The sequence below is a fragment of the Macadamia integrifolia genome, unplaced genomic scaffold, assembly GCF_013358625.1.
Source record: "Macadamia integrifolia cultivar HAES 741 unplaced genomic scaffold, SCU_Mint_v3 scaffold904, whole genome shotgun sequence".
Classification (NCBI taxonomy): Eukaryota; Viridiplantae; Streptophyta; class Magnoliopsida; order Proteales; family Proteaceae; genus Macadamia; species Macadamia integrifolia.
This window is the reverse complement of record NW_024870576.1, coordinates 82,575-107,499: the sequence shown is the minus strand read 5'-3', so window position 1 is coordinate 107,499 and position 24,925 is coordinate 82,575. Positions and strand designations below refer to the sequence as shown.

General features: G+C 36.7%; 1 protein-coding gene across 1 annotated transcript; it reads left to right on the top strand.

Moving 5' to 3' along the window:
* Positions 1-11,404: 11,404 nt before the first annotated feature.
* On the top strand, positions 11,405-15,012 carry LOC122070397 (serine hydroxymethyltransferase 4). Its single transcript, XM_042634539.1, has 4 exons — positions 11,405-12,218; positions 13,429-13,819; positions 13,907-14,008; positions 14,486-15,012. The coding sequence occupies exons 1-4, from the start codon at positions 11,541-11,543 to the stop codon at positions 14,728-14,730; spliced, it is 1,416 nt and encodes a 471-aa protein (XP_042490473.1). The 5' UTR covers positions 11,405-11,540; the 3' UTR covers positions 14,731-15,012.
* Positions 15,013-24,925: the final 9,913 nt, after the last annotated feature.

Below are 24,925 nucleotides of genomic sequence, written 5' to 3'. Positions count from 1 at the left end.
GGATGTTATATATATATATATATATAAGAGGGTATTAATTGTAATTTAGCTTGAAATTTTATAAGTGGCATATTCTATCATTTTATACTTCTTTAATAGTCACAATTTGAATATTATTCTTCCATATGGCATAAGTAATTATGTAGAATTCATACCATTTTTACTATATTTTTTCCACTTTATCTACAGTAGTGTAGACACTAAAATTTGTCACCCTAGAGGACCGTTGAAAAACATTGTTATTTGGTGAAGCCCTGGTCTGGGTTTGATATAAGTATTGTTTACTCTTCCCTAATAAAGGCAGTCCCACTTATTGGTGTGGAAAGCAAGAGCCCTCTGCCTAGAATTTTGGGGCATTACCCTGGCCCAATTTCTTGGAGATTTTTTTTAATTGGAGATAGATGTGTTTTATCATTTAAAACCAAACCTAGCCTTTGGTGCGAAGATGATACAACTTGGCCATTCCTTCATATGAAAAACCTGTTGTGGGTGCCCTTTGGGCGAAGTTTAACTATGTTCTTATTCGAAATTGCATCTGATCTTCACATCATCAAATAGTATTCAAACCTTTCCAATGATATATGGCTTGTCAAAATCAAACCATTAGATAGGGAGATATTGCCTTCGGAAATTTGACGCGTCAAATTCGTTTCCATTGGGATATGAAACGTTGAAACTCTACAAAAAATGACCCCCCTCCCAGCAAACCCTTTAGGGCTCAAACATGTATTTCCTCTCTCCTCCCTCTTTTATATAATTAATTTAGTTATTAAATAATTGTTTATCTAGTTATTTAATTAGTTAATTTCTACATAGAGTATGTGCACATTCCTTTTCTGAAAACCATTCATACACCATTATTAGTTTGCCAAATATTTCCCTTTCATTTATTTTGTATAGCCAAAAGAACACTCTTTGGTCGTGCAACCCCTATGCCAGACATAGAGAGGAATTCGGGGGAGGGGGGATGACGCCCCCAACCCTTGTTGATGCCCATGTGTGCTCTCTCACTAGCCCCCACATTAGCGCAGAGACCGCACGACCAAGGAGCATTCTTTTCTCATTTTGTATATATTGCTTAATCATGTGTTTTTTAGTCTTCTAACCTACCAACCTAGATTAGGCTAGTTTACACTCAATAATTCTACTATACATGTTAGTATATAGTAGTAGTAAGCTAGAAATGATCTAAATAGAAAGAGATCAGCCTCCAGTCTGGAAGAGCTAAATGCCTAAAACCTTCCCTGCATGTAACGTTGAACCTACCCAAAGATTTGGGCGGACTTTTATTTTATCTAGTAGAGTGAATTCTCTTCCCCAAAAGAGATAGACATTTAACTCTGAAAGAAAGAAGCATGGCACTCCTAGGTACATTCACCCGACGTATACTGAAGTAGAAAGCTGGCCCTTTTACCAGAAATTGATTTTCTGTAGGGTTCTTTCATATTTGATTTTTTTTTTTTCTCATGAATGAAGCAGAGCCAGTTAATGGTCCAATGGCGAATTGTAATCTTCTAAGTGTTTCTTTTAAAGACAAAATGAACGAGCAAAAAGAATGAGAATGTTTTGGGTGCAGGAAAAGTACAACCATTGATGGTTATATGTCTGTTCCTCCTATTATAGACGGTTGATAATACCCTTTTATAATGTATTGTATAAACGCCATCTGAAGGCCTTTGTCTCCCTTGATTGTGGATGAAGAAAAACCATCCCTTTAAAAAGACTATTAAGATCATAAGAAGAGCATTTTGGTTGATTGGGTGAATTCTAGATATTTCAAGTTAGACTCGATTTGGACTGCTTCTTATCCTTTGAATATTTCTTGAGCCTGGAGGAAAATTCTTAAATATAGGCATTTTGTGTCTGAGAAAATTCGATCTTCTATTGATGATGGCTCTAACACATTTCTTTGGCTTGACAATTGGCATCTTGATGGTGTCCTTATTTTAAAATATGGTGACAGAATCATATATGATGCTGGTTCAGATAGGTTTGCTAAGGTTTCCTCCATCTTATTAAATGGGAATTGGCTTCCTAGCCCTGGTAATTCTCTCTCTCATAGTGGTTTAGAAGAAACTCCCCAATATTCACTTTAGGCCTAAAGGTAGTGGGGATTTAGTTCAATGGGATAATTCTACTAATAAATTCATCAGTTCTACTGCTTAGAATTTGATGCACACTAGAACTCCTGTTATTCCATGGTTTAAAACTATTTGGTTTAGTTCTTCCATCCCTAGGCATTCCTTTATTGTTTGGAGGGCTATGACTCAATCCCTTTCCACTTAGGAGTTTCTTCTTCAGAGAAATATATCCATTCCTAATTGTTACCTTTGCTGGAACTCCAATGAAAGTGTGTATCATTTTTTTTCTCCTGTACCTATTCCAAGTTGGTTTGGCCACTCCCTAGAGTTATCCTTTCTTTTGACAGGGAATGGAGGTGGATCTTAAAAGAATTTAATGGCAAAACTTCTTGTGATATGGTAGATAAGTTGGTTTTTTGTGCAACAATTCACCATATTTGGTGGGAAATAAATAAAAGGAGATGGACTTCCTCTTCCCATTCTATTGATCAAATATGAAATGCAATTACCTTTGAGGTGAGGAATAAAATCCTTTATAGGTGTACCAGGTGCTCAAATTCTTTTAGAAATAGACACCTTGCTTTAGCTTAAGATCTTCCACTTGTCTCTCCTTTCCCTTAATTTTGATGAAGCCTCTTTTCTTTTATTTCTCCCCTCCCCCTTCTTTTAGTGTATCATTGTTTTCTTGGTACGTAATTTGCCCACACCCCTAGTTTTCTTGTATCCCCTTGATGGTTGTTTTGTCCCCTCCCCTTGTTTCTTCATTTGTTTGGGCCTTGGCCTTTGGATAGCTAATGACTTGGCTTTGTTTTTCCTTTTTTCTTTTCTTTAATATATTTTCTTTCGCCAAAAAAAGAAATAAATAACAAACCTTCCAATAATTGCCATGTTGCACTTCAACTGAGGCTATTAATTTATGCAGTGGACCCAAAGTTCTCTTTTCACCAGCCAAATTCTAGTCCAATAGAAGCCAAGAATCAAGGGCCCCATTATAGCTAAAGCCCTTATTTGAGTAAGGCACATGCAACTTATAAGCTCGATTCTGTGTCAAAGCATATTAACGCATAACAGTGCTCGTGGATCAGTTCAACCACCGGGAGAGAGTGACCTACAATTAGCTCAACTGTTGTTTCTTTAATCTATGATCAGCTAGTCATTGCTCTTCGGTCTACGATCAACTAGCCATTACTTCTTTGGTTTATGATTAGTTAGGGTGAGTGCAAGGCAGCACGCCAACACCTGATACAACTATCATGCTAGGTGAAGGAGATGAATTTCTGGTACTGGTGGTACTGGACAAGCTCTTAGGGAATAATCTTTTTCTTATTTCTGCCTTTCTTTCCTATGACAACTTGGAAAATGCAAATAAAAAATTTCCCTCGAATTAGCCAAGTGGAAAAACAACGTATTGGAAAAATAAGGGACTACAGTGGTGTGTGTATAGACATAAATAGTAGAGTATGCCTACACATGAGAGGATATATTGAATCACTGTATGAAATTTTATTATAATTTTCATATCGCACCCTCCTCAAAATAAAAAGGCAAAAGCTAGTCTACTTAGGGGACGGGCATACTGGAATCTTTTTCCCTTTATTAAAATGGAAAAAAGTCTTAGTACTCGTTTCAGTCGTCAAATTAAAAAGAAAAGGTGTATAATACCTTTTCTACCCTCTCCTACTAGACAAAGGGTTGAAGCATCGATCATGTAAATACACGATGTTGCACAACAACTGAACCCACTAAAAATCCTTACCAAAAAAAACCCACTAAAAATTATTTATTTATTTGGTAGAGTAGAGGCCAAAGAAAATTCAACCATCCAATTGACTCACCAACTTATATTGAATTTGGGTTTCTCAAATGGAAAATCAAACTTCCAAATAGAAAGGAATCCATGAGTTTTGGAAGGCTTGTCGTTTTGTGTACATTGAGGTATATATGATACATTTTTATATGTTAAATGATCAAATTATTACTGTTCATCTCAACTACTTCGTTTTTGGTAGAATTCATCTCAACTACTACTTAGTCGTATGACTTGGGCTAAATAGACTTTTGCGACCCACTAACTATATCTGAAATCATGCTCTCCACAAATTTCAAATTGATAATTTAATCCTTAAATAAATAAATAAATAAAAGAAACTCAAGAACCAATTTTCGTTTGATCAAAAGAAAGAAAATTAGCGAAATGGAAAATGATCAAAATATGAGACAACTTCGTTTGGTTGCGAAAGAAATTATGGAGAAGTGAAATATTTTAATACTAAAACAGAAATTTTAGTAATTATTATTCAATATGATTATATATACATAATTTTTTTACCATATTTAGTAATTGTTCTTTTTAGAAGTAATTTTTATTTTATACAAAATGAATTTTTATAATTAAATATAAATAATTTAGTGTTAATAATATAATAATGTGAGGTTATGATTACGAAGTTTATTTTTTTTTAATTACATAAAAAACCACCGAACAAAAATAAAAGATATTACATAATTATCTAATGTTGCCACAAATTTTTTCCATCTTTACCCTCAAAGCTAGTTTAGCTTTGGACCACAAAGCTTACTATGTTACTATTTTAAAACATTTACAACATTGAAATCCTTAATTATATTATTAATATCTAACAGATCAATAAACATCTCTTAAGTTTCTTTTTTAGGTTTAAAAAATTCATCTTTTTGTTTTTTCCTTTAATTTCTCTTATAACAAAACTAGATGATTGTAGAAGTGAAGAAAAAAAAAAATACAAGATATTATTTTATGAAAAATGTATAGCCTTCCTTAAAAAATTTCTCTTTACCCTTATCGGCAACCATGTATCAAATTAAATGGAACCATTGAGTATGCTATTGGGACCCAATACCTGGTACAAACAAATGTTTCAACAAGTTTTGCTCAAGGACAAGAATAGTGGTCCTCATCAAAACTATTGAAGCCATAAAAAAAATCACTTTCCCCCACCAACTTTCCTGAGAAAACAAGCTTTAATATTAGTCCAAGGATGGAGCCACTGCAACTTCTTATACCTTTCCATATTCAACAACTCCCTATTGAATTTTCTCCTTCACCTCTGGATATTGATTGGTTCATCTTAATTATTTATTAATTTTCATTCAATCCCATTCTTATTACATACGTAGTAGACACAGTGAATGGGGGGATTTATTTATTTATTTATTTTTTATTATTTTTTTCTTAATGAATAGGTTAGATATATTCATACAGCTTGAAAGCACTTTTAAGCTAATATCAGTCAACATCAATTTCATTTCCAATTAAGCAAGTGTTGGTGTCGGTGGGTGCTGCGCTTGGTCTGTGTAGTCTAAGCTTAATTTTCCACTTCTTTTATCTTGAACCCACCCAGTACCTTCTACCCAAAAAAAAAGCCACCCACTGACCCACTCAATGGATTTTAGAATTTGGAAAACGTCAGTGTCTCCAGGGTTGGTGAAAATGATCAAAGTGTCCAAAATACCTTTTACCAATCTCCCAAGTCCCACCAACCACCATCCAAACCCATGGTCCACAACACTAAGGAAACAATGAAATATTTTTTATAGGTAGGTCCCAATAAGTGATCAACTTATGACATCTTAATTATGAGGGTACAAGAAATATATTTGATATTGACAATGCACGATGGCTTATAAGGTAGCCTTAGATCTTTCAGTTTTCTTTCATATTCATTATAAAATTCTTCTAGGAAATTCACGACTTTTTTCAAAATAAATATAAATCGCGAATAATTCGGACCGAATCCGAATTAAACCGAATTATTCGGTCCATTTAAACATTATTTAAAAAAAAAACCAAAAATAAAAAATAAAAAAACAATTAAAAAAAAAAAAACCCCAATAAGATTTTTTGACCGCTTTTTTGACCGAATCCTTAAATTTTTTAAATCATTTCGTATCGATATATATCCTACAATACATACCGATATGCATCAATACACCAATAATACACATCGATACGATACGACATGCCTCGATACGACTCTATGAAAAATATAAAATTAAGGTAAAATGTACGTTTCGGTATTTTTTATAGGTAGGTCCCAATAAGTGATCAACTTATGACATCTTAATTATGAGGTATCGATATATATATATATATCGGTACGTATCGGTGAGTATCGATACGTATCGGTGCTACGGTCATATAATGGCCAATATGGGTAATTTTTCACGAAAAAAAACGATTTTTTGAAGGGTTTTTGTTCTAAAGTTGTTGTCAGCCATATTTTTCCCTAACTAAAGTGGAAATCAAGGTTGGGAACAAGGATTTTACATTTATGGGACAATTACAGACCTTGAATTCTTAGTACGATACCCTCAATTTAGTGTTTATGCATAATACATGTTATCAATAGCTTTTTTAAAAAAATTCTTTATGCAAAAGTATTTAAAAAAATGTTTTCTATCCATTTATGTGTGTATCTTTAGCGTATCTTAGTGTATCTCCGATACGATACGATACCCTCCGATACGTATCTTAATTTTGGCCGACCGATACGACGACCGATACCGATACTTTAATCCTTGAATGTATTAGAATTTATAAAGCCAAGAATTATGCTCATTATATATTAGCTAAATCTTGATGCCCCAACTATTGCAATCAATAGAAATTAGACCTCAACCTAAAGCTGAGGATTTTGATTGAATTGCCCTAATGTGAATCTAAAATGCTAACCCAACTACTCATCATCATCAGATTTAAAATCAAATGGTTAAACCCAATTAGGTAGGCTAGGGCTTAGCTTGGATCAGACCAAGCAAGCAAAAATACAAGATTGGACTTGGGAGTATCCCCTAGTCCTTCTAACCCAGTCGGATGCTTGTGATTTACGTTGAAGGCACTTGTTATGTATTGAACACTTAAAAAGGTTGGCACGATGCTGGGTGCCCAATAAGGGTGTTAATTAGTTCGGTTTTGATATATACAGTATAATTTGGTTCGGTTTATATTTATTTGGTTGAAATCAAAATCGAAATATTTACTAAATGATTACATTTTCAGAAATTGGAATCGTTCATGGTTTTTAAATGGTGTCGGTTTCACAGTTTTACAAAGTTTTGATCGCAGTTTAATCCATACGGTTTCTAAATGGTTAACAACTGGTTTGCTGGTTTATATACATGCCTACTGAAATTTGCCTTTCTTGATAAAAACTTCAATCTCATATCAAATTCAATGAGCAATGAGGCATTGAAAGGGGCAAGGTTTTAACTACATAACTACATAATAGGAGTAAAATATTGAATAGGCTGGTGGACAGCCTCTAAGGTCCTTTCTTCTTCCCTAGATCTTGTTTGTTTAAATGAAACTCATTATTTTAGTAAGTCATATACAGTTTAAATGGGTCGATTTTGTGTAAACAGTTCGATTTTGACGATGTTAGTTCGGTTTGAAACTGCTGGTTAAACAGTTAAAACTAAACCATTTATCAGTCTGAAAGTTGAAACAAGAACCGAATCATTTACCAAATGGCTTCACGGTTTCGATGTAAATGGCTCGATTCGGTTTTGATAAATGGTTTCGATTTCAAATTTATATCTTTGGTGCAAAATCTCTCTCTCTCTCTCTCTCTCTCTCTCTCTCTCTCTCTCTCTCTCTTTATTTTTCTCTTTGCAGGTCCCTCTCCCGCACCCCCACATCGGAGAGGATCAAAATCTTTGGTTAAGCCAATAAATCTAAGATAACTAGCGGCATGCCCAACCTCTTTTTATTTTTCTTTTATTGAAAAAGTTACTTTTGAAAGATTTACATTTATAAGTGGTAAAATGTATTCGAGCTGAGTGATTATTGTCTGCCACGAGTGTGGTGGTGTGGCGAGTATCAGATGGCTGAGACGACATTGGCACTGATGCTCCCCACACCGCCGCACTCGTGATAGAGGATGTTTTCACCCAAGCTACCCAAACTGATGGATGGTATTATGAAGAATAGTAAAAAGGTTTGAAACATTAGCCAAGTACCTAATATAACCGTATGGCAGATGTTTAGAGCCATGCAGATGGCATTGTCTTGAAGGGGAGTTTGAAGAAAAAAGATTGACCCATTTAACAAAACATTAACAAATTAATTAATGGAACCTATATGGAAAAAAGAAAATTTTGATTACTCCCACCTACTAGCAATAAGAGACCTCTACTATGTAAGTCCTGAAGTTTGTGACAATTGGTTTACATCATCTCATATTATGGCTTAAAACTTAAACCTGACACATAAGTGTATACTATTCAATATCTACTTACCAACCCAAATATAGATAGGTATTAATCAATTATGATAAAAGAGAAAAAAATATTGCTAAGCTGCTAATTACAGATCTTTTTGTACTCTTATCATAGTGGGGTTTACATTGATATTCTTTTTCTTATTCTGACCATATGGGTCTTATGTGAATCCATATAAATGATATTATTTTACAATTCCTCATTGATGTAGCAATATAATTTTTTTTTTTACCCGGCCTTTGCAAAAGAACCTCCCCCTATAATAAATTTTCGTGAAAAATCTTGCTGGTTTGACACAAGAAATGTCAAACACACGGGCCAGTGAGAGCATAATAGGGAACATTTTCAATGCATGCAAGGATAGGGCAGCATGGTGATCATTTCATGCCTGTTGTGCCTGAACATTTCTTATGCCAAATTGATATGGCTATTTTTTCCAAGTAAATTAGCATGTTGTCTCACTTTGACATTTTTAATAAATAGAAATGAGAAGACTCAAGTGTTAACACGAGGAAGCATATCAATCAAGTGCGACAAAACAATATTATACATCAAAAGATAACAAAATCATTTCATGTGAGAAATGAAGAAATACACAGATAAAAATATTCCTCTCCATAAAGCCTAGAGATTAAGGAGTGATCACGTGACTTAGGTGACCTTGAGACATATGCTCAAGTCTTTCTAATCGTGGGATCACTCTCTAATCCCCGGACTCTATGAAAAAGAGCCGAATCTAGAAATACACACCAATTGTGGTAGTGTACCATGTTTTGATGATGGTTCAAAGATCCTTTTTCATAAATAGAAATACAACCATAGGAATATTAGAATATAATTCCTTCCTTTAAGAAAAAAAAAAAAAAAAAAAAAAAACCTTCTAGGGTCTACTCAAATCAGGGCAAATATGGAATGTTGGATTACATAGGATTGCTTTATTCTGACACCGAGTTGCTTAACTCACGTGACACTGTCCTTAAGTTTGATTGTAATAACTAATAAAGTGTTCCCGTAGGCCCTACCATGCATTTCATTCTACTCCTCAGCTGAACAGGAGGTGGTATCATGGCCACGTGGATTAACTTAAGACCTAAGATTTTTTTTTTTTTTTTTTGATAAGTCGTTAAGATCTAAGATGGTGCTACGGACCGTGGCCCATCGGTGGTGATATTCTTTTTTTTTTTCCGGTTCTGAACAAGGTCCACCACAACTCTGTTGGATGGTTCGACCATTTTGAAACCATTTTGTCATCGAGAACCCTATAAATCCCCGAAATGACGAGATAAATCGAAGATGTTTTACTTTTGTTTTTGGGTAAAGATCGAAGCTGTTTTACAACGGCCTACATAGGTGACACGTTACAATTCTGGTCGGACAATGGTTTCAGTGAACCGTATCATATCAGATAAAACTGATACCATATTGGTATGGACCGGTGTTAGTTCCCTGTAACAAATTGTAGGAGACATTTCTACACCAACACATGGTGCAATATTGTAGGAGACCTTTATACATGAATGAAAAATGGAAAATATTTGGCAAGACTAAGTTGTGCCACTAATTACTCTCTGTAAGATCGTAGTAGCCTCCTTTGATGCAGTATGGATTCTTGCAAGTCAACCTACGACTAAACTCCTCTCCCATTTTTAATTTCCTCCAATTTTGGGTTATGGGCTCTTATATGACCGATGCACAAGTACTGTTATAACATTTGACAATGTCCAACTAAATATCCCAAATTTCAAGGTGGAGAAGCTTTCATAAGGTCATAAAGTAGTCATTCATTACCTAACCAATGCGGAATTGAACCATTTTTTGTTTTTTAAGTGATGTGTATGTATTAAGAAGTAACGAAAATACAGAGTAAGACAACCTTAGTCTCCTTCTATGGATAGACCAAAAGAAAGGAAAATAAGCTCATTGAAACCAAACAAGATAGTCCTTGCATTACAATGTGGAATCAAAACTAAACATTACAATCTATAGTAGAATTTAAATTCAGAATCATCCCTTACCAAATTATTCAGCTCATCTGGAAAATCTTGAGCTTGAATAATAATCTCTAAACCTTTTTCTATTCCCGGCCATGTACCACACGCATTGCTCTAATACCATTTGACAATGTCTAATTCCAAAATGACATTTTTCATGGGCTTAAGCCCAACAACGATACATCTTCCGACCAATTTGAGATTAAACTCTTATCCATTCCTGGCCATGAGACGACGCATTGACAAAGTAAGTGGTTGACCCAATTAGCTGAATTGAATTGAATTGAGTTGAGATGAGTTAAGTTAATAATAATAATACGGCAAGAGAACGCTACACTCAGATGCAGTTACACGTCAATTGGCAAGCCCCATGGGAGGGCAAGCGCAAGCATCTTCAATGTTATTTTTTCGTAATCGTTGTGTTTAAGCATATACACACACTAGAGGATAGCTTTCTTTCTTCTTAAAAGTACTATAAGTAGAAAAACCTTGCGAGTCTAGTGTTACTTATACCCAGACATAGATAAGACAAAAAGACCATGCTACCCCTTGCCTTGTGTTGAAGTAGCTCTTGACACCCTCCTATTGCGCTTGTGTTACCTACATTAGACTGGCACAATTCTTTTTCCCATGTATAATCATCTTTCACAAAAAAGTAAACTGCTATAAAAGGGAAAGAACCCTACCAATCAATGGGTAGTGTTTGCAAATATGACAGAAATTTCATATTCGCTCGCGCCGTTGTGGGTTGGTATGCTTTGACGCACAACAATTTAAGTATACTTTGACGCACAAGAAGGAAAGTACCATGCCTTTAACGGAGTTGAGGCAACAGTGGCCGTAGATCAGCTGTTGCTTGGTTGAATGGGCGTGTTAGCCCGTTTATCTAGCGGTTTAGTACTTGGACCGTCCTTGGCTCGGAAAAGGTATTACTTAGACCATTCTTCAACTATGTTGACTCCGGTCCAACCCTCACCAAACCTCGGTTGCTCTGGCAGTTTCAAGGGCATTATCGTAACCTAATGTAATAGAGGGATCCCAGTTTCGTCGGCGGTTGGTGAACGGCTTCTTTGCCTTTAAATTCCCACCTTACGCCTGCAACAGAAAATCGCGAACAAAAGCTTGTCAAAGCTTTCGTCTCTCTCGACTCCGCTGCCTCTCTTCCTTCTTTCTCCTCCATTTTCATCAATTCTTGCCCCTCTCAGCATCAATGGATCCCGTTAATGTTTGGGGAAACACTCCTCTACAAGCCGTAGATGAGGAGATCTTCGATCTAATCGAGAAGGAGAAGCGCAGACAGTGTAGAGGAATCGAACTCATCGCCTCTGAAAACTTCACATCCTTCGCAGTCATCGAGGCCCTCGGTAGCGCCTTGACTAACAAGTACTCTGAAGGTATGCCCGGCAACCGTTACTACGGTGGCAACGAATTCATCGATGAGATCGAGAATCTCTGCCGGTCTAGAGCACTTCAGACCTACCGTCTTGACCCTGCCAAGTGGGGTGTTAATGTCCAGCCTTACTCTGGTAGCCCTGCTAACTTCGCTGCTTACACTGCGCTGCTTAACCCACATGACAGAATCATGGGTCTTGATCTGCCCTCTGGTGGGCATCTTACACATGGGTATTATACATCTAGTGGGAAGAAGATCTCTGCAACTTCGATCTACTTTGAGAGTTTGCCGTATAAGGTGAATTCGACTACTGGGTATATTGATTATGATAAGTTGGAGGAGAAGGCCTTGGACTTTAGGCCCAAGTTGATCATTTGTGGTGGGAGTGCATACCCTAGGGATTGGGAATATGAGAGGTTGAGGTCCATTGCGGATAAATGTGGGGCTTTGTTGCTCTGTGACATGGCTCACATTAGTGGACTTGTCGCTGCCCAGGTATTGTTCTTTTGCTTCAAATTTAGTGTATGTGTTCATTTATTTGCTTTAATGAGTTTTGCAGATCTGGATCTGGGTTATTGAATGCATTTGTTTCTGCTGTTTGCTTTTTTTTTTTCCCCAGTAAAATTGTGGAGTTCTTATCTGGGTATTGTGATTAAATTTGGTCTTGTGGGATCTGGGTTCTGATAATTTTGTTTTCTTGTTCTTGTCAATTGTGTGGATATTGAGTATTGTTATCCAAAGATTTATCGTTAAGGGAGTCTTTTTTTTTTTCCTTCAGTTTTTTCTATCACTTGGGATTTTGGTCTGCTAAATTAAAAGATGCGGTCTTTGTTAAATTTGTTTCGTATTTTGTTGCCAACATTTGAGTGAAAATGAATCACATTTGGATGAAGGAAGTGTTCAAATTCTTAGTTTTATGATGGCATGATATAATTAGATCTGCATCAGTGCATGGCTGATTCGAGCATAATAGTATTTAACTTTAAAAGTGAATCAGTACTTGATGGATGCCACATCCTTGTTCTTCTAGTTAATGTCATCTTCTATCTCTTTCTCTCTCACGCATTAATGACCTATGGCAGCAAAGATCTGGCTATTGGTAATTTGTTTTTCTGATTATATGCTTTTGCTTCAGTTGAAGCTTTCACTAAGACAGTGATCTGCACTTTCATATTAGATTGATATGGTTTCTTACAATGTTACATGGCTCTGGTGTTTGAGTAGTGTACCTTTTCTGTGTTCCTAATAGAGAGCTTAGTCTTTGCATCAAATAATAATCCTTAAATCATCAGGTGCTTGATTTTAACATTGATGATTTAGGCCTTTCACACTACTCAGTCCATGGTTTTAAAACTCCGATGGCATCGGTCAGGATCACCAAGATTGGATTGGTATCAGCTGAGACTGATCCCCGATCCTAACCAATCTGATACCAATCCACTGGTAAAGTATAAGGGTAAAATGGTCCCAATGACCTTTTTTTTTTATTTTTTAAATAAACATGGGTAAATCTGTCCAATCCAGTCCGATCCCAACAGATACCAAAGGACCAATCCTAAGTTTTGCAGTAGCATTAGCAGCTTTGTTAATTTGTTTCTAATATTTCATGAGTTTCTTAATCAATTTGCTGATTGAAGCATCATAGTTCCTTTGTTCTCGTGACTTTAGGATTTTGAAATCTCATTTCTCTTGCTTGATTTTGTAGGAGGCTGCGGATCCATTTAAGTACTGTGATATTGTCACAACCACAACACACAAGAGCCTAAGGGGCCCTAGAGCTGGTATGATCTTCTACAGGAAAGGCCCTAAGCCAGCCAAGAAGGGCCAGCCCGAGGATGCAGTCTATGACTTTGAGGACAAAATCAACTTTGCTGTTTTCCCATCCCTCCAAGGTGGTCCACACAATCATCAAATCGGTGCATTGGCTGTTGCCTTGAAGCAGGCCATGTCTCCCGGGTTCAAGGCCTATGCTAAGCAAGTCAAGGCCAATGCTGTTGCCCTTGGAAACTACTTGATGAACAAGGGATACAAGCTTGTCACTGGTGGCACTGAGAATCATCTTGTCCTGTGGGACCTCAGACCTCTTGGATTGACTGGTATAAAAGATTAAGTATTCAAAATTTGTCTTGTCGTGAACTTAATCCTATCTTTTTAGAACTTATTGTCTGTTTCTGTTCTTACAGGCAACAAAGTTGAGAAGCTTTGCGATCTGTGCAACATTACTGTGAACAAAAATGCTGTTTTTGGGGACAGCAGTGCACTGGCTCCTGGTGGTGTCCGAATTGGTAAGATTTGTTTTTGATGGTATTGTTCTCTGATTTTACATTTTAAATCTCTGTAGTTTCTGGGCCATAGGCTACATTTTAGTGTGAAAGTGTAGTATCCTTGTAAACTAGAGAATATCCTTCAGAGCAGAGCATAGATTGTGATGTTTTCTTTGTGTTTGGTTAGCTATAGAGGAAGCTTGAGACAATTCGATCAGCAATTATGGTGTTGTAGGTTAGGTCTTACCTCCTCCCTTTGGAATCTCAGATATCTTAAAACTCATTTCAAGCTGTTGGGTATTCATTCGGGAGCAGTGTGGGCTAATGAATCATGGGGGGCCTTTGGAATTGGGACCCAAAAGAAACTTGGGCATTTATTACTTGGACTATATTTGCGATTTATTTACATACTCGATCAAATAAAAATTTGTGAGGTGTTTGCCGATCCAATGGTTGCAAGATTAGAACACCTACTAATTCTATGAATTTGTTTGTTAGGTACTCCTGCCATGACTTCAAGAGGATTGGTCGAGAAGGACTTTGAGCAGATTGCAGAGTTCCTCCACCAGGCTGTCACCTTATGCTTGAACATCCAGAAGGAGCATGGGAAGCTATTGAAGGACTTCAACAAGGGCCTGGTGAACAACAAGGACATTGAGAACCTCAAGGCTGCCGTTGAGAAGTTTTCATCCTCATTTGACATGCCTGGATTCAAGATGTCTGAGATGAAATACCAGGATTAGGTTAAACAACTAATGATGGTTATAGTAATGTATTGGCTACAGAAATCTCAATTTCTTTTTGTTCCCTTTTTTCTTTGTTTTTTTAAACCCCCCTCTTTCAAATTCTCTCTCTTTTCTCCTTGATGTTTTTAAAATACATATCTGTGGGTGTTAATTGAAAAAAAGAAAGAATGTTTTGCTCCCTAGTTTTGAATATCTTAGGTTATTAATTGATTCCATCTTGGATGTTTCTTTTGTTTTCAAATGTATAATTCTCCTTGCATTGTGGAGATATTTTTTCAATTTTCATAGTCTCTTGAGTTCCAGATGCAAATGTTCAATATGTAATGTAAGCTTGTCCTAGATGGGAATATGATAGAAATAAAATCAAGAAAGTAGCTTTTATATAATATAAAAAGCAAGAAAATAGATTGACAAGTATATGTGAATGTTGTTTTGTAACTATTTAGATCTTTATCCATTAAGCATGTGTTATCCTTAGTTTTTCTTCCATTGAACCATCATGAAATTATAATCATATAGCCAGACAATCCACTCAAACCAACCTACAGAAACTTTTATCCCCGACAAACAAACCTACATAAACTAACAAGATAGTTTTCCTTCACCCATGGCCATAGATACGATTGGATGGCTAGGGATAGTTTTGACTTCGTCAATATGTGTAGATTTTACCAATAATTTTGGTTTTAATTAAGGAGCTACAGTTTCCTAAAATGGGGCATTGAGTGGCTTTCTTATACAAGGACAAATTTGCAATGTGGCGTTGTCGGATTGGGCTCAAATTTTTTGGACCGATAGATCTCAAGATCCCTTGACCACATGTTAATATTTAGCTTAAAATGAATTGAAATTGTGAAACTGTCAAAATAATGAATCGATAACGAAGGATGATTAAGAATATGAATCTTATACATGGATTATTGAGCCTCTAAGAGGATGTATGGATGTATATCAATATATGAGAGGGTACATGATTGGATTAGGCTCTTAAACTAAAATGTGGTCAATCCTTTGATGCTTTCTCTATCCAACGGTTAGAAGAGAGAGGAAAATGTTGCCACATATTTTTGATTGTCAAAAGCAAACAATATTTACAGTTGAGCTCTAAACAATATTTACAGTTATGATCAACCTCATTGTTTCAGTTTCAAAGTGCTTAAATCAATATAGATAGAAAGCATACCCTTTAGCAAAGTAATTTTTTTAGAAAATCAAGTTTTTCTTCACTCACAGTTAAGAGATTTTCTATCAATCGATAATATTAATATCTCTCCTTCCCCTATTATACCAAGTACTGAAAATTGCCAAAAAAACATTAAAAAATGGTAGGTGAAGAGATTTTTGATTCACTGTGGATGGAAGAAAGCTTGATTTTATAAGAATAAAGTATTCAATCAAGTTAGAACATATATTTGAGAAAATGTGATCCGAAGTCCAAACAGACCAGCCTGACCCAACTTATGATTTATTGAATCTTGTGGGCTAAGTCATGTTGAAACCTGTCAATCGAGCTGCAAAAATGCACTTGTAGTAACCTTTGTAATGCAGTTTTTTTTATCAACAATGGCTTTGTATTGTTGCTAGTAGAAATAGCCCATCGATAAATTAGTAAAAGATATTTGCGGGTGAAACAAGGGCCTATAATCTCCAATAACTCCAAGCTTTCAAAGCTAATGGTCATTGTTGCCATGGTAACGTGTGAGTTTGGAGCAACCAATTATCCCAAAAAATTATTAAGAAAAACAGGTTATATTACGTCGGATGTATAAATCCACTTGTATATGATGCATTTAGTGGTGGTAAAAAATTGCTAGAAAATGTATTTTGTTTGGTGGGGATAGTTGCGAAGCTGCATGGCCTCTATACCAGCTCAAGGTTCAGTGATAGCATCTATGGGGGTACCAATAGGGGTGGAATTTTCACATTTTATGGGGGCATGAGTCATTTCATCCCTTTTGTGTTCAGGCAACTTGCCTCACAGCCTAGCAAGAGTCGTTTTCCCATTTTTAATAAGGGGGAAAAAAAGAAAAGGTTGTCATGTTGCGAGGCGCTTGCACCTAGACATAGGAAGGGTAAAATGCTGTATCCACTACCTGTGAAATGAAAAATCCCACCCTTATCGAATGCCCTTGTACACGCTTTCATTGGTCCTCACATTGGTATAGGGACCAGTAGCTTGACGATCCCCCTCCTTTATTTAATTAAAAAATTATTTTACTACGTGGGTAGTTGTTACGTACGTACAAGATAAATGAGAGATAATAAGGAGGTACAAAAGATAATATAGGCGATAGAGATATAATTGCTACTAATAACAAAAAAGTAAAGAAATATATGAGATAAAATAGGATAAAGATAGGATAAGATTGGCTTTACAAAAGAAACCACGGCGACTGGCCTGATTAGGAGGTAGCCTGCCTCAACTCAACAACTGAGCGTTGTCTTTTTTCTATTCTACTTTCTATTACCTACTAATTCCTATTATATAGGATTGGATAATAGTTAGAACTTACAATCAAACCTCTCTAAGTTTTCCTTATATTCTCTCTCCACTACTCCACCCTATAACTCCTACAACTTCTCCCATAACATCTATTACCCACTAAGAATACAACTTTTCCCTAACTCCATCAAACACGTATCAATAGGAAATTATTGACTCTAAAAGTATTGTACTAGCCCTTTAATGGAGGTATAAAATTCCACTGCTAAAAACTCTATGCTTTAGAAGTAGAATATAAAAATCATCGTAGAATACATAACTACTGACTATTTAGTGGTGTTAAGAAATTTATCATCGCCAAAAAAAACCTTTAATCGTAAAAAAAAACCTTTAATCTTAAAAAAAAAATCACAACTGTTAAAAGTCTCACATGAGTGTGGGCGTCGTGCCCTTTTTCTTGTAGTGGCAATAGTATAAGAATTCAGATCCTCTCACTTGAACTTATACTTCATGTGCCAGTATTTTTCTCATTTTTTCCTCATAAATACCCTTATTCACCTTTTAAATTATAATAACTGGAACAAATGTTGACACTTGAAACATACGTGTAGATGAATGTACGTACAATGGATCTCAACTCATGATAAGGGGGGCATGTAAGTCAGTATCAAGATTTGACAAGGTTGCCCATGTGCAAAGGACCACCGGGTCTCTTAGGAGACTTGAGGATCAGTCTTGCTGCTCCTACATGGTGGCTATCAAGAAATACTGGAATTTTTTTTTTGGTACCATGTTCTGTATGTAGAATTTAACAACTTTATTGCTTGGTTTTGGTTCATATTTTTTATATTTCTTTCTGTAATTAAGAGCTCCAGTCCTACACTCCTACCAAAATTAGAAGGGGCAATTACTATTACTCCCCTATACTTAGCGTATATTTACTAAAATTCCCCTACCATCAACTTTTTTTTCCCTTGATACTCCGTTGCTTTTGAACTTTTACCTCTTCTTCTCTCCTGCTCTTTTAAATACCCAAATAACCCTTCCTATTTATCTAGTAACCGGTTTGCATGAGTTCGCTTTCCCATTTTAATATATAAACGAAAAAAAAAAACGATGGAGCCCACTTCTTCTTCTTCTTCGTCTATTCTTCCTTTCAAGCGACCGCCCCATCCCCATCCAACCATCCCCATCCCCTACAATAGGCTTAGAATTTCTACTCCTATATACGAACTAGGCGACAAGCCTCTCAAACAAAGAAACAGCAAGCCCGAGAGTGCTACACGCATCCCATCCGTTGCTCTTGTGTTTTCTGATCCTTCTAGCCACCCTTAATCGTGATGGCTACGGTGGCTTGTACTAACTTGGACTCTTAAATCCTGACTCGCCATTCTTCATGCTCACTCAACTCCTCATGGCCATCGACTCACTACTAGATGAAGCGTGGAAGCTTCTCTGAGTCAACTCAAGCTGGCCATTGTCGTCTAGGAATTGGTCCATGACAACCATTCCATGGCGCAACAACCCCTTAGCATAAAGGCGGTTTTCATGAGCACCACCGCCATAGACTGTCACCTTATCCCCAAATGCTCTACCCAACAAGACCTCACTCAACCCCCCCCCCCCCCCCCCCCAAGTTCCCAACCACTTGTGTAGCCCTGTGAACACACGAGGTCCCGACAACTTCTTTTATCTTTCATGCCACCGGATGGATTACTGTCACTCCACCAATGAGTGGTCATTGCCATGAAGGATGCAGACATGATTGTTTTGAAGATGTGTGCAGAGATGGAGATATAATATTGTGATTACATGTTGGCGTGGTAAGGATCAGCTGGAAAGATAAGAATCAATCTTCTATTCTTAGAAAGAGAATTAGTCCATATGGCTGATATTATTCCTTTTTGTTTTTCTCATCTCATATTTGTATGGTAGCTTGTGTGTATTCCCATTATTTAAGAAGTTCTCTCCCAAGTAATAAGAAGAATTAGGAGTTTTCCTCCGAGGAGTAGGCTTCTAAGGAAAATCAAACCTCATTACATATGTGTGTGATCCTCTTTATGTTCTTCTCTAAACTTTAACATGGTATATGTTTGGCAACAAAACCCTCCCTACGTCACAGTTAGCTGACTGTACTAGTGTATGCACGGGCATCTAGAATACTTTCTGATCGGATTCAATAGTAGATCTGACTTTGATCAAGCGACTTGGGCTCTCCTCTTGCCTCGATCACATCCAACGACTTTTAATGTTCTTTGCAGAAATGTGATGCAATGATTGAAAAAGATGAAGACAAACGATAGTGACTCATAAACAAGGGAAAAATATAATCTTGTCTCAATTGATATTCAATATACCAGAAATACGATCAGTTGTTCTCTGTTGATGTTGAACATACCAGGAACATGATCTACTATCTCTGTTGATATTAAACATACCAGAATCATGATCTATATCTCTGTTGATGTAAACATACTAGAAACATGATCATTACACTATGAACTAAAGTACATTACTTGAAGGAAGTACATGACTTCGAAAGGAAAATACTAGTCTAAAACATGAAAGATAAAAAAGGAAAAGGAAAGAAAGATAAGACTTGATGTTTGATTTTGTTTGATTAGTTGTGTGTGTCTCCACTTTCTTCCACTATAGTCCCTTTTATAGTTTTATTTGAAAGATCCTCCTCTTTTGGCAGTTTTGTAACTGCAAGAACCCATGTTTAATCATGTCCTTAGTGGGGTAGTTAATTGGTTATAACAGTCTTAACCACTTAAGTCGAACTCGGTCAGTTGACTGAAAAGTCAGACTCAGTATGCTGACCGTAATCATGTCCTTAGTGGGGTACTTAATTGGTTAAAATGCCTTAACCACTTAAGCCAGACTCGGTCAACTGACTGTAAAGACAGACTTGGTCAGCTGATCGTAAAAAGTCAAAATTAGTAAGCTGACCATAAAAAGTTACAATAAGTTAGTTGATCGTAAAATGTCACGATCAGTCATCTGATCATATTGGGTTAGTCTGCGCGATCCACCTAATGGTTATTTTGACCGATCAACTCCTTAGTTGTAGGTCATCAGTTTTTGGCCGACTTGATTACCTGTCAGCTTAATCGGTCAGCTCCTAAACACAATCGGTCAATAAATCGACATTGATTTATTGACCGATTGTCTTGTATGCCAGATTTTCTAAAATCAGGTACCAACAGTATTAGAGCAGTTTTTCTGATCTGAACAAGTGTTCTTGTCCACTGCATTGCTAGAACCAAGGCTATTGTTGCTATTGTTTTTCAAGGTTGTTGCTCTGATTGTTATTCAAGGTTACTGTCAATCGATCTGGTTATTCCAGCTAGGTTTACCTTGAATCTCATACATTCTCTCTTTTCTCTAATTGTTCCTCATGACTGAAACTGATCATACCAAGGCCTCGGATTCTGTTTTGGATGCCACCCCAATTCACCTAAGACTACCTCACATGAGGAAAGTAGCCAGCGTCTTAGGTACATGTTATTAAATGGGGGGAATTATCACCCATGGTCTCAAGTGGTCATCAATGCTCTCGGTGGCTGATCTAAGCTTGGTCACATTACTGGTCAAACCAAAGATCCCAACTCGATTGATCCGAAATTCATGGAATGGCAAGCCCATGAACACTTGGCCATGACTTGGTTGTTTAACTCAATGGAGCCTACCGTTTATAAGATTTTGCATATTCTAATTCTACATTGGAATTATGGGAGTCATTGCGAGAGATGTACGACCAAGCTGACAAGCACCTCATATATTTGAATTGCAATAGGAACGAACTTGCTCGTTCCAAGTAAAGACCTCTAATCAAAGCTTTACCAAACATCTGGGGACTTCGAAAAAAAGGTGGAATGAACTCCGCTGATATAGACCTGCTACCCAAATAATTTTTTATTATGTAAAAAGAGAAGAGTAGGACTGAATCTTTCGATTATTGGCTAGCATCAAACCTGAGTATGAAGATCTTCGACGCCAAGCTCTTATGAGTTCCATTCTTTCTTCCTTTGCTGTGGCTTGCTCGACCATCCAATGGGAGGAAAATGGCCGTCGAGTCATGACTATTGAGTCTACTCCCATTGATAGTTCAACTGAAAATTCTGCCAAATAGTGACAAATAATGGCAAACATAGGCTACTAATACTAGTCGTACCATGAAAGGGAAGGGCAAGGGTCATGGCCTCTTCTATTGTGATCATTGTTCTCACGATGGTCATACAAAAGACAAGTGTTGGGTTCTGTATCCTCATCTTCGCCCAAGCAAAGACAATGGCCAAGATGCAAAGGCAGCTATTCGGACCAAATCTGTCGATTTTCACTCTACTCTTGAGTCCTTTTCTCATTAATTCCAACGACTATTACACACTCGTGGGACTAATTCACCTTGCCCAAGCACATCCACACTTGAATCAGGAAATCTGGCCAAGTCTTCTCGTAATATCTATGCTCTTGCAACTCTACCTCGACATCACTTTATTATAGATTCTAGTGCAACTGATCACTTGTGTAGTTCATCACATATGTGGTCTTCTCTAAATACTTCATCTAATGCATCTCATTCTCCCATTACTGTTGCAAATGGCGTACAGGTTCCGACTAATGTTGGACAATTTTGAACTTTTCTCTAATGTTTTTGATTCATTATTTGTTCATGCATTAGCTTCTAATTTGTTCTCTGTTAGCAAGTGTACTAAAGAATGGAATTGCAACATTATTTTTTGTCCACAAAAGGTGGTGTTTCAGGACTGCATCATCAGGAAGATGATTGGTGAAGTACGACTTCAAAATGGGCTTTATATTTTTATTTGCATCAAAATCCTCTGGTTGCGAAGAATAGTACTGCTGAACTTGCTAATTTGTGGCATTTACGAATTTGGCACCCCTCTGATTTGGTGTTGCAAGCTTTTAACTCCTCACTTTCACATGATTTGAGTAACCGTGACCCATGTCATTTTGCTAAGCAACATAGGCTTCATTTTTCGCATAGTACTCATGTTTCAACTTATTCTTTTGATCTGATTCATTCGGATGTTTGGGGACCTACCCCGATGAACTTCAGGGTTGATTATCATTATTTTGTTACTTTTATTGATGATAAGACTTGCTCCACTTGGATTTATTTGTAAAAATCTAAAAGTGAGGTTCTTAATGTGTTTCGGGATTTTTGTCATATGGTTCGCAATCAGTTTATTACTTGCATAAAGGTGCTTCGTACTAATAATGGCACTGAATACACTAATCATCAGTTCCAAGATTTTTTGTAAAGTTCGAGTATTATTCACCAAACTTCTTGTGTTGGCACTCCTCAACAAAAAGGAGTGTGCGAATGAAAAAAACCGTGATCTTCTTGAGGTGAGGTCGGTTACCCAAAACTTGGTTTCATGCCATTTTGACTTGCTGTTATTTGATTAATCATCTGCCTAGTAGGACTCTCAATTACGAGTCTTCTATGGAGGTGCTTCATGGTCGAAAATTCAACATTTCTTATGTTCTTGTTTTTGGATATGTTTGTTCTGTCTATTTTTCCATTGAAAAACTTGAGCCTCGAGTACGCAAGTGCATTTTTGTTGGGTATTCCTATATTAAAAAAGGTTACAAATGCTATGACCCCAGCACAAATTGTCTCTTTATCTCTCGTGATGTTCTTTTTGATGAAGTTCACATGTTTTTCCCTGACATGACTCAAATTCAAAGGGAGACAAGTGCCATCGACTATAGTGATTTCTCTATGAACAATGAATTTGCCTCTGTCCCATTACTTGATGATTGGATCAATGAGGATGGAAGTTTAAATCAGGGCGATGATTGTCAAGGGTTGATAATTTGGTTAAGGATAATAACAAAGAGGCTGGACCAGATCTAGCGATGCCATCCTCTCCAACGGCATCATCTTCTCTAGTTACAATTTGTCCTACTCCAGAGCCAGTTGTGCTGATTTGCAAATCAACTCGTTTACCTGATGGTAAATGTACAGTGGGATGTCGATGGATCTATAAGATCAAGTATAATAGTGACAGATCTATAGAAAGACACAAGGCAAGATTTGTTGCTAAAGGTTACACACAAACCTACAGTGTTGATTACAAGGAGACATTTGCTCAGTAGTTAAAATGAACATTATCTGTGTTCTGATGTCTGTAGCAATTAAATATGAGTGGTATCTATTTCAAATGGACGTAAAGAATGTGTTCCTTCATGGAGACTTAGAAGAGGAAGTCTATATGGATCTTCCACAGGGCCATGCATTAGAAAATTAAGATGGAGTGGTTTGCAAACTCAAAAAGGCTATATATGGCCTCAAACAATCACCTCGAGCATGGTACGGGAAACTTAGTGCTACTCTTGTCAAGTTTGGATATAAAAAGGGAGAATCTGATTCTTCTATGTTTGTTAAAACCAACGACAACAGTATTGTGGTCGTACTAGTTTATGTTGATGACATAGTGATTATAAGAAAAAATCACTTTGGAATTGATACCTTCAAGCAGCTCCTGAGTGTCGAATTCCATATCAAAGATCTAGAAAAGCTAAGATAATTTCTTGGTATTGAAGTGGCAAGTTCTCAAGGCAAATTATTTCTTTCTCAAAGAAAATATATCCTAGATCTGTTGAGAGAAACTAGTATTGGAAGCTAAATCTGCCAGTGTACCCAAGGATTACAATAGTAAGTCTACTACTGATGATACTCTATTACAAGATATTGGACAGTATCAACGTTTGGTAGGGCGGATGAACTATTTGACTATTACCAGACTAGACATTCCCTCTATGGTTAGCTACGTGAGTCAGTTTATGCACGACCCTATCAAAGGGCACATGGAGCTTGTTGACCATATATTGCAATATTTGAAATTTCCCCAGGTAGAGGAATTTTAATAAGGAAGAATGGCCATTCAGAAATCATTGGGTATACTGATTCTGATTGGGCTAGAAGTCCCGTGGACATAAAATCAACTACCAAATTCTGTATATTTGTTGGTGGGAATATTGTCACTTGGAAGAGAATTTTTTTTTTTTTTTAGCCTACTCAAGTGCCGAAACCGAATACTGTGTCATGGCATCTACTACTAGTGAGATAGTGTGGCTTCGATTGTTGCTACGAGAGTTGGGATGTGAATCTGTCAACCCTATAAAAATGTTTTGTGACAACCAAGCAACCACTCACATTTCATCCAATCCCATGTTCCAAAGGACCAAGCAAATAAAGGTGGACTATCATTTCGTATGAGAAAAAGTTCAAGCTAAGAGCATTGAAACCCCATTCGCAGTGAAAATCAACTTGCTGATCTTTTCACTAAGGCGTTATCCAAAAATTGTTTTTAACACCTACTGACCAATAGGGGCACAAGGGTCATTTCACACCCCTTGTGTTCCACCCCATAAAACTTTGTTCGTAAAGCAATATATAGAAATTCTTTTTTGTTTCATGTATTTACTATTGGGATTTATGGATGATTGTTGTTCTATAACTCAACTCAATCTTATCCCAACTAAATGAGGTTGTCAACATGGATTTTCTTTCTTTAATCAACAGTATCCAAAGATATACTGAGAGCTAGGCCTAAGTTATATATTTCTTTCCTCATCACTTCTCATAGGGGCTTACTCATGGTTCTTTTAGTTCCTTTAATTTGAATCATATCACTACTAAAGATCTCCATAGTAAATTTTTCGTGCCCCTTCAAACAATATTCTCTCAACTTATCATGTATCATTCCACCAAAA

Excerpts from the sequence above, each read along its gene's own strand:
- LOC122070397 (XM_042634539.1), top strand. The coding sequence starts at position 11,541 with ATGGATCCCGTTAATGTTTGGGGAAACACTCCTCTACAAGCCGTAGAT. Across the intron at positions 12,219-13,428 it reads GTGGACTTGTCGCTGCCCAG|GAGGCTGCGGATCCATTTAA; the intron begins GTATTGTTCTTT and ends TTGATTTTGTAG. Across the intron at positions 13,820-13,906 it reads CAGACCTCTTGGATTGACTG|GCAACAAAGTTGAGAAGCTT; the intron begins GTATAAAAGATT and ends CTGTTCTTACAG.